General features: G+C 57.0%; 3 protein-coding genes across 3 annotated transcripts in view; 1 reads left to right on the forward strand and 2 right to left on the reverse strand.

The window, feature by feature from the left end:
• The window catches only part of VDBG_01682 (conserved hypothetical protein), a gene marked incomplete at both ends in the record, with an annotated part of 958 nt that extends 913 nt beyond the window's left edge, over window positions 1–45 (reverse strand). The window contains one exon of the mRNA XM_003007448.1: window positions 4–45. Within this exon, the coding sequence (XP_003007494.1) occupies window positions 4–45 (42 nt within the window). The remainder of the gene's footprint in view (window positions 1–3) is intronic.
• Window positions 46–1,910: 1,865 nt separating this feature from the next.
• VDBG_01683 (endo-1,4-beta-xylanase) lies at window positions 1,911–4,445 on the reverse strand (the record flags this gene model as incomplete). Its single annotated transcript, XM_003007449.1, has 3 exons — window positions 1,911–2,592; window positions 2,791–3,077; window positions 3,117–4,445. The coding sequence occupies 3 exons, from the start codon at window positions 4,443–4,445 to the stop codon at window positions 1,911–1,913; spliced, it is 2,298 nt and encodes a 765-aa protein (XP_003007495.1).
• Window positions 4,446–8,411: 3,966 nt separating this feature from the next.
• On the forward strand, window positions 8,412–9,341 carry VDBG_01684 (predicted protein; the record flags this gene model as incomplete). The annotated part of the gene is made up of 1 exon (XM_003007450.1): window positions 8,412–9,341. The coding sequence occupies one exon, from the start codon at window positions 8,412–8,414 to the stop codon at window positions 9,339–9,341; it is 930 nt and encodes a 309-aa protein (XP_003007496.1).
• Window positions 9,342–9,730: the final 389 nt, after the last annotated feature.

A 9,730-nucleotide genomic window follows, 5' to 3' on the forward strand; every position in this document is an offset into this window, starting at 1 on the left:
GACGGCGGCAACGATGGAGAGGAGGGACAGGATCTTGGAGGCCATCTTGTCGGTTGGGGTTGTTCGGTTTGGTTTGGTTTGTTGATTGGTTTCGTTTATTTCGGAAGAAAAAAGTGAAGGATCGTCCAGTGATCTACCTGGAGGATACGATGAAAAAAAGAATGAATATCTTGGAGATTGTTTGAAAGAACGACTTGTGACTAGCACAGTAAAGAATGTCAGAGCGAACGAACGAGTAAGAGAATGAAACTCGAAAAAAATGTAAACGGGCTGGATGGGAATGAATCAAAGAGAGGTCGTCTTGGGAGAACGAGCAGCCTGGGTTGATGGCTCTTATACCAACTCGGTCAGGCCAGGCCAGGCCCTGGTTCAGAGACGAGCAAGCCATCCATCAGATAGCCAAACTCGGTCTTGGAGCCTTCACGATGCTTGCTTTGCTCACCTCATGTCGCATCCCTGTCGTGGTCGTCCCCTTTCTGTCAACAGCCAATCTAACGGCTGGTCAGACCAGGCCGAGCAAGGCTTCGCTCCTTCATCACGATGCCTCGGTGGGCACTCAGGTCCTGGTCATACCCGCAAAAAGAGCCACGCAAAGACACAAGGGGGGGTCATAGGCGAGCAAGTGTCAGCGCTGGCGGCAAGGTTGGCGATTGGACAGGCCAGGTGTGGCCCGTCGTCTAAACCACGTTGAGGCTCATCGGCCGAGTTCTGGGCCCCACGATTCCCTGTCGAGAAAACACTCGTACCCCCCCCGCCAGCCGTCCCCTGGTGAAGCTTCCAGGATGTCCAGGGCCAGGTTGAGATCCTCAGGCCATGCTCACTGTCCGTATACAGCCACAGAAGAGAGCCGACAACCCCCTGAACAGGGATCGTCTCAGGTGTCCGCATGTACTGAAACAGCGAGCGCCCCAACCTCACCCCTCTTCTCTTCGGTCTGAAGTTCTGCACCCTCGTCAGCCCTCCCAAAGCTATCTTTACCCATCCTGTCATCACTGGTCACTCATCACTCATCACCCATCAGCAGCAAGAGGCTTGCCAGGTTTGACGCGCGCCTCTCCCGCCTGCCTCAGAATATGCCCCCCCCCCAAGGTCTTGGCCGGAAATTTGGCCAGTTTCAAGCAAACAGCACAGTCGCGCCAGTGAGAGAGGCCCCCCATCCCGGCGTCCACCCTCTTCCCGGACGCCCTCATGCGCCTTTCAATCCGCGGCATGAGCCATGCCTTCTTGATGTCATTTCCGTCATGCCCGCTCCCGTCGCTCGCTTGCTTATCGCTTCGGTCGCCGACTGTTGTGAAAAAGGAACTTCCCAGCGTCTTGGCCTGCCTGCTGTCGCTGGACTGGCAGCTGTCCGTCGGCCATGCCCGTTCGCGTGCTCGCGCTCCACGACTCGCGAAGTCGCGTGGTCGGCTGAGCGACGTTTCACATCTCGTTGATCCTCTGCCTTTGCCTCCCCCTTCTCCCATCTATTCGCTACCGAACGTGCTTGCCGTGCCATCACCTCGGCTGCCCCGTCCGATCTCGTACCACCGATCCTCTCACTGATCATCTCTGACCGTCCAGATGTAGCGATTTGCTGTGAAGCCGGCCATGCGACTACTCAATCTGAGCAGCCCCCCTGCCGCCCAGCCCTTCCCCCCCTAGACTGGACCACCACAGCGGCAGAGCCAGGGCGGCGGAATCGCCAAGCTGTGACGGCCCGGACTCGGATCCGAACGTGGGGGCCAGCTCCCGACAGACATGGGCACGAAACCGAGAAAGAAATTATCCTTCACTCGAGATTGACCGCTCCAAGGGGGGAAGAGGGCCACAATCAATGGGGGAGAAAAATAAAATAGCCATTTTAAATCATCACAATCGTCGTCAGCGTACAAATAAACGTCAAAGCACCTCCCCCTCGCTTGCTCGTCCATCTATCCTCTCCAACTGAAATGTCGCCTTGACCACGCCACAGGAACCTTGTGCGGTCCCACGCTCTCCAGCGTCGGCGTCACCTTCTTGAACAACCCCGTCTCGCCGTCAATCTCAAGCCTGTCAATCGTCGTCTCCCGCCGGAACCCGCCGCCGCCAGGGATCCCGAATCGGTGGTACACAATGTACCAGTCGTCCGTCCCGGGCACATTGAGCACGGAGCTGTGTCCCGTGCCCAGGATGCCTTGCGAAGGATCCTTTTCGAGGATCACACCGTGATATGTGAACGGGCCGAGGGCATTGTCTGCTGTCGCATATCCCACGCGGTAATTGACCGACCCCGTATCGTCGATCGAGTAGGTGAGATGATACACCCCGTCACGGTAGTTCATGAAGACGCCCTCGCGGAAATCCACGAGTCCTTCCAACACCCGTGTCGTGCCCGCCTTGAGCGACACCATGTCATCGCCGAGCTCCGCCACGAGGCCCGGGTTACCATTGCCCCAGTATATGTACCACTTGCCCGTCTCGGGGTCCTCAAAGGTTGCTGGATCGATCGCCTGGCCCGTCTTGGGCGTTCCGTCGTTGAGAATCATCGCCTCTGGTTCCGCCGTGAACGGCCCTTCAGGGTGGTCGGCCACCGCCACGCCGATCGTCTTGCGGTCGTAGATAGCATTGTGTCCGCTGAAGTAGAAGTAGTAATAAAACGACGCGCCAAAAAATCGTTGGCGCCCATGCGTTGCCCGTCGCCCATGGCACGTTGCCGTTCTCTCCATCGAGCTTCAGGAAGGGCTTCTCGCCGCGCGCCCAGTACACGAGGTCAGCCAATTTCCACCAGTAGAACACATTGCCGCCCCAGCCCTCGAAGCCATCCGTCGTCACATAAGGTAGTATGTGTTGTCGAAGACGGCAATGTTCGGGTCGGCCCAGAGACCGGGGAGCACGGGGCTCCGCATCTCCACGGCCGAGAGAGCCCACTCGGTTGTTGAACCATCGCTGTTTGTTATCGTGTAGACCACCTTGGAAGATAGATTTACCGCCGTGCCAGACTCGGGCGAGGCACTGACACCGTCGGCCGTGACGAAGGTGGGGGCGAGATTTGTGACATCGGTGCCAGGGACGACAGGAAAGATGACGGTATGGAGCGTTTCGTTGACGATCGGGTCAACCTTGAGCAGGGTTCGGTCGGCTAGTCAGAATTGGCTGACTGGCTCTGCAGCCTGTCGGATAGTTTTGGAGTTCTTGGATCGGCGAGCCCGACGGTTGCTGAGAGCGCTGACAAGAGCCTGGTGCTCAGCGGCCGTCACGCCAATAACGGTACCGTGGCGCGGGCTCGTAGGCAGGCTGTATGATGCAGAAACCTTCCAATCGGGGTTGTTCAGATCAGTAGTCTCGAGGGGAATGTAGCCACGGCCACCATACTCGTCGGCAAAGAGGTAGAACTTGTCGCCGTTGACGTCGTTGGGGTTGGACCGGAAGGCGGTCGGGCCTTCAACGGCACTGAGACCAGCATCGCGTCCGATGCAGCTGGCCTGAGTCGTCCAGCCGTCCATACCTGCAAGCAGAGAGTCGGAAGTCTCCTGGATGATGTCCCTGCACCCGGTGGCGGAGCCCTCATCTTTGGTGAAGCGGTAGAGAACACCGTTAGCCTGGAGGACGGTCGTGTCGATGCGGGCGTCTCCGGCATCCTGCCAGATCTTAGGCTCGGAAAAGGTGACAAAGTCGCGCGTCAACGAGTACAGCATGCGGTGATACGTGCTGCCCGTGTGCTGGGGATCGTTCTCGGCATAGAGCGAAGAGGCCCAGAAGACGGCGTAGGAGCCGCTCTCGGCATCCCAAAAGGCCTCAGGTGCCCACGTGTTGCCGGCCGTCTCGGGAGAGACGAGGATGTGGCGCTGCTCAGACCAGTTGATGAGGTCATTTGATTCCCAGACCTCGAGGTAGAGGCTGCCCTGGCGGACCGCGGAGTCCCAGGACGTGCCGCTGCCGATGGAGAGGTCGGTAGCGATCATATAGAAGGTATCGCCCTCGGGCGAACGGATGATGAAGGGGTCTCGCAGGCCTTTGGTGCCATATTTGGACCGCAGAACGGGCTGGCCTCCGTTCAGTTCCTGCCAGGAGAGCGCATCATTACCGTTGCTCGCGGCGAAAAAGATGTTCTCGCCCTCGAGGCTGGAGCCGGTGAAGTAGGAAAAGGCGTAAGCCTCGAAAGCGTCAAGCTGGACGGCTTGACGAACCGAGGCGTTGAACTGGCGCTCGTGCTGGGCCCCCTCGAATTCAACAGAAGCCGTCAAAACGACCTCCTCAGTTGCAGACTGGCGCTTCACAACGCCGTCCGTCGCCAGCACATCGGCATTGCTGCTGTGCCAAGTGATGGCAAGACCATCCGCCTCGGCGGGAAGGTGAATGTTTCCGCGGACGTCACCGATGTTGACAAGTGATAGTGCGGCCAGAGCCTCCTCAGCGCGAGCTGCGAGACTGACGTCGGCCAGGGCCAAAAGAAGAAGAGGCGAGGAAAAAGGCGAGCGGAGCTGCATGCTGGGCTAGGATTGCTGGAGATGTAGTACTTTGCTGGAGGGGCAAAGTTGGGCCAGATGCTGAGAGATGGCCCGCCGAGGCAGGTCTTCTTATACGTGACTCAACATGAGGTCGATCGTATTGCCTTAAAGCAAGCAGTCGTCAATTGCGAGCGAGCCAGACTACGCGACGGTGTAGATGGCACCGAGAAGCGCTCGGCCGACGCGGCGTCTTGACCATGGGAACAGGGAAGCTGTACCGAGCGCCACCACGGACAGACAAGCGCGAATGCAGAGTGTACGGGTTGCGGCCGACATCCCCGCAAAAGCGCCCCCCGCGATGGCGAAGGTGCCTTGGTCGTAGGCGTAGGAGCTAATCGAACAGGCTAGTCTGGGTAGAATGCGGGGACGTGAAGTGCCGTCCGGGGAGGGCCAGGTACAAAATCGGCTCTTCCCCCGCAGGCCAAGTGGTAGCATAGCGGACCAAAATGCCTTCAGGGCAGTGCTGTTATCCCGAATCCGGGCCGGGAAGGTGCTCGAATCAGGCGATGCATGCTTCCAATTTCGCGCTCAAATGAGGGGTGGTGATGTCAGGGCGCGGCCAAGTGATCGGCATGATGATCTTCTGGAGGAGTCAATTGCTCTTTTCGATCACGAGCCGGAGCCTAAGTGAACTTCAACCGGTGGGGCTCAAGCGCTCGAATCAGGTTGCAGAGCGAGGGCTTTGCGTGTGTGCATATGGACGTCAGAGTTATCCAGCATCCTCGGCATGGTTGTGAGTCGAGGGCCATGATCGTGAAGCCAGGGACTGGGTTGTTGTGGAGGAGGAGGAATCGCTTCTGCTGGCGCCGGCAGTCTGTTAGAGCAGCCAAGCTGCCTGATTAAGATGACAGGCAAGGATAATTGATAAGCCGATACTGGCTTCCTCTTCTTTCTCCTCCATACAGGAACCAGGTCGGTGGCTATTTCCTCCTATGCCCTTGCGCAATCAACTCCTGCCGTGCTAGGAAAGGTAACATCCCGTAATTTCTAAAGTATGCCGCGGGGATCTGCTGTAAACCCCCTCGCTCTAAATCTCTTACTGGCGTCCCTTCAAGTGTCTATATTGTTATTGGCCTTGTAAAAGAAAACCTAACAACCAGCTACGCCGACGTTCGGCTGGTCACACCGCCGTCGTTGATGTCAGGCGACGTACCCAATCACTGCAATGTCTTGGTAAGCATGCTAAGCCAATTGAAAAACCCGCACGCAAATGGCACACCTTTTGTAAGTCCGTCCCGGCGCATGTGAGAGACATTTAGCACTTATAACACAGTCTGTAAGGGACATTTACAGCACAGTCTGTAAGGGATGTTCTGGTGATCTGACCCCACGCTATTACCACTGCTCTAGGTGCCTCGACGACATGTAACGAGGGGGTTGTGAACCATGATTTTGGAGTTAGAAGAGCAAGTTTCGCTGCAATCCATAATGTCTTGCCAACAGACACAGCCAATCTGGTCATCGACCTAAAACCCGGGAACCAGTTCACGCCCAGACTGAAACCCTGACTTGCCTGATAAGTGCAGTGACAGTCATGGCATCAGCCTCTCAACTTCTAGCTCATTACTTATCCAGGGCCGCGAATGAGGTGTGTAGCACATGATGGGAGACGAAATTGATCTCTGAATTTCAAGCAAACCCTGAGTGAATCACGATGTAGAGGCAGATGGCCCTCGTCACCCAACATGGCAGCTCGCTATTTGGAAGCCGAGCTGGGTATCGTGGCGATGGAAACCACGCCAGTCATCGACTTTGACGCCTCGCGGCCGAGAAAGTCATAGCTTGAAGGAATCTATGCACCGGCCACGCAGGCCTGCACACCTCGACTTTGAGTGACGCGGCGAAGTGCGCGCGGCTAGGGATCCACATCATTATCAGAACGGTCCAGACCTGAAGAGGCCGATACGGAGCACCATTTGCCTGTGGAAGAGGAGCAAAATTCAAGCGCCATGATACGAGTCGGAATTGCCGTGGATGACATAGGCAAGATGCACCCAGTGCTCATCAGGTGCAGTAGTGGTTGGGGAGGTTTGATGTCCCGTCTCGTGTCTTGCATGACCCAAAGTCGAAGCTATTGGCTGCAGATGGTGGTGGGTGGTGATCCAGCAAGGAATGGTACCTCATGGACGAAGGAAGTGGCAGAGGAGGAATAGCATCAGGAGAACCTTTTAGAAAAAAATATCTTCTGGTGTGGTGAGTGACGTGGGACAAGAGCTGTACGTGAGTGATTGGGGTCCTTGTTGGGATTGGGGCGACGCGCGATGTTGCTGGCGACGTTGGCTTGCGTTGTTCGCCTGTGGTCGAGCGAAGGGGCTCGTCTCTGGTGGGGGTGGAATGACGAATGTTGGCTGCGGACGATTGGCGGGCCGCGCTTGCACACAGTCAATGATGGGCAGCAGGCTTTTGCTGGCAGTGGAAGCTTCGGAGGGTCCGTGATGGGGGCAAGATCGCCGTGCATCTTGCTGGCAGTGGTAATATGTGGCTTGAAGTAATGGTGGTACATGCACATGTAGTGACGGCAGTGCTGGTGTCCCTTCAGGCCCCCAAACTTGGTTGTTGATGCACTGCCAGACTATCGCTGGCCATCGACATTGCGATTGGCATAAGGGGCGGAACGTTCGCCATGGATATATCTCTATGATTGAAAATTGGCTTCTAGACGAAGTCCGCCAGCCCTTGTTCCCATCACCAACGCCAACACGCCAGTCAGTCAACAGTGTGCCTGCAGCTCTCGCAACTACAAGGAAGATGGCATGAAGTTCATTCCGGGCATGCAGAGGATGAGCAGGTCAGCAGCATGGGTGGTGTTTTGGAGGTCCACCACGTAGCCAGTAGAGAGGCGGCAAAGACGTCCTCACCCACGCAATCGAAACTCGTTGGAATGCAGAAGACCGACTGACATGGGCCAGAGGCTCCGTCATTGAGCGGGCCGAGTGAGCAGGGGGATCAGATTGACTCAAGTCGACCCAATTTTCGGTGGGCCAGGCAGTGCAAGAGATTATCTATAGACAAAGTGAAGACAAAGGTCCGACAAAGAGATCTAACTCATCTTGGGCACTCTGCCCCCAAGGACAATGCCGCCCAGAGCCCCGAACCGACAGACGGTCGATGGGGGTTTGGGGGAAAAAAGCTTGTGTGTGCTGGCATTCGTCCCACCGCAAGTGCAAGTGGCTTGTTTGACGTGCGAACGACTGCAGAATTGTTTCTTGTGCCCCCCCAGTGTCAGGAGTGATTCGACACTCGCAGATGCTCTGCATCTCCTGCACTCCCACAGACAGAGAGGGTGCCAGGCAGCCAGGGCAACGTTCTGGAAAGCCAATCAACGACCCCTAATCTGCAGAGGTGGGCCAAAAATACGAGAATGGAAGCACCTGGTGGCCCACCCAAGCCGCTGGACCAACAGCACTAAGGACGGCTACGGGGAGCCTAGCGCCGTAACGGGACCGCCTAGACTGCACAGTGCTCCTCGTCAGCTGCGCATGCGCCTCCACTCTCCCACACCCCCGAGAGAATTCTCTCCGTGCGCTCCGCCTGTCCTGTCAAAGTCCTACGCTGCCTGACTTGCCTCACCTTGTCCATCCCTCTCACCACTCTCCGCCCCTACCCATTCATGTCCACGCGACAGTAAACGTCTTCTTTGATTGTTTCCTTTCCTATCCCCCTGCTTCGGCTTCCCTACACTCGCTCTCACCCCATTTCTAATATACTTTTTTATTGTTCAGCCCTTCGGCTCTGTCACGCCGTCGTCAAGGCACCCGTCAATCGCCATACGAAGTTTCGCCCCTTCCGTCGCCTTGTCATCATCGCCTTGAGTCTGAGTTGTCGACCCTCCTCTCGAACCCAGACATCTGGCGTTGCTTGCCCTCAGACGGCCCCTGAAGCCTTGATACATCGTAGAAGCCTCTACACAGTATCACATCTACTCGGCGACACACGTCATTAACAATGTACGCCATTCGGTTGATGCACCTTCTCCTGGCGACCCTCGGCTTCATCGCCGTCGCTCAGGCTGTCCCGCCCAACGTCGAGGGACCCAACCAGAATGCCGTGGTCAGGCGGCAGGATACAGGCAACTCCCCCAGTGTAGCGCCCGAGGCATCGACTCCCGTTGTACCCTCCGCCTCGCCGTCCACAGCAGCCCAGCAGACGACGACGAGCGCCGCCGAAACGACCACGACGCCTGCCGCCACGAGCTCCTCCCCTGCGACTACCGCCCCAAGCACAACTCCTGCTACTTCCACTCCGGCTACCTCCGCCAACGGAGGCGGCGCTGACACCACCTCCACACCCGCCCCCTCGGCCTCTCCCTCCAGCGGCCAGTCTGCCCCCACGTCCAGCGCCCAGGATAACAACAACAACAATGGCAACAACAACAACGACAACACCACGAACGGAAGCGACAACGAGACCACCACAGCTGCTGACGCTCAGACTACCGCCGAGCCTGTCACCTCGACCGTTAAGACCGTCTTTGTGACGACCAACGCCCAGGGTGAGACGACTTCCATGACCTCCGAGAGCGTCGTGGTCAGCACCCCCGGCCTGTCCGATAACGACAACAACGGCGGCAGCGGCGGCGGCATGCCCACCAAGACTCGCAATATTGTCATTGGCGTTGTTGTCGGTGTTGGTGGTGCCATCATTCTCGGTGCTCTGGCTTTCGTCGGCTTCCGTATCCACAACCGCAAGAAGAGGCAGGAGGAGAATGACGGCCTGATGGACTACAACACTGCTGGCACCAGCGCTTTCAACAGCGAGCCCAAGTCTGATGCCATGTCTGGCACCACTGCCAACAACAATAACCGTTCGCCCTTCCAGACCAACCTTGAGAGCTACCACCAACCGACGCAAGTGAATGCTTCGTCCAACTTCTGAGCTATTCGGCCAGATCAACGGTGCAACTAGGAGATGACACGATGGAGCGGAATTTTGATGAGCTGAATCTGTGGATGACGTTGCGGCACGGAACTCGGAAGACTCGAGTTTGTCTGAAGACTCTGCATCGAGACGTTGTCCTGCAAGGGCGAGCGGATGGGAGTTCATTGCGTTTGAATCTTGTTTTGTCACACTTCGACATTGGCACATAGCACGTTCGTCTCGAACACTGGGTAATCGATAGACTGCGCACCTAGCGGCATTTCTTTTTCTTCATCATTTTACATACCCGGCCGACTTGAGCTCTTTCTTGTCCGTGAGCGCTTCTGGAGGCCGTCTCGTAGCCTTTATCATGTGGGATGAGATCTCTTGGCCCAGGCCTGAGGTGG

Source organism: Verticillium alfalfae, genomic scaffold (genome assembly GCF_000150825.1).
Source record: "Verticillium alfalfae VaMs.102 supercont1.2 genomic scaffold, whole genome shotgun sequence".
Classification (NCBI taxonomy): Eukaryota; Fungi; Ascomycota; class Sordariomycetes; order Glomerellales; family Plectosphaerellaceae; genus Verticillium; species Verticillium alfalfae.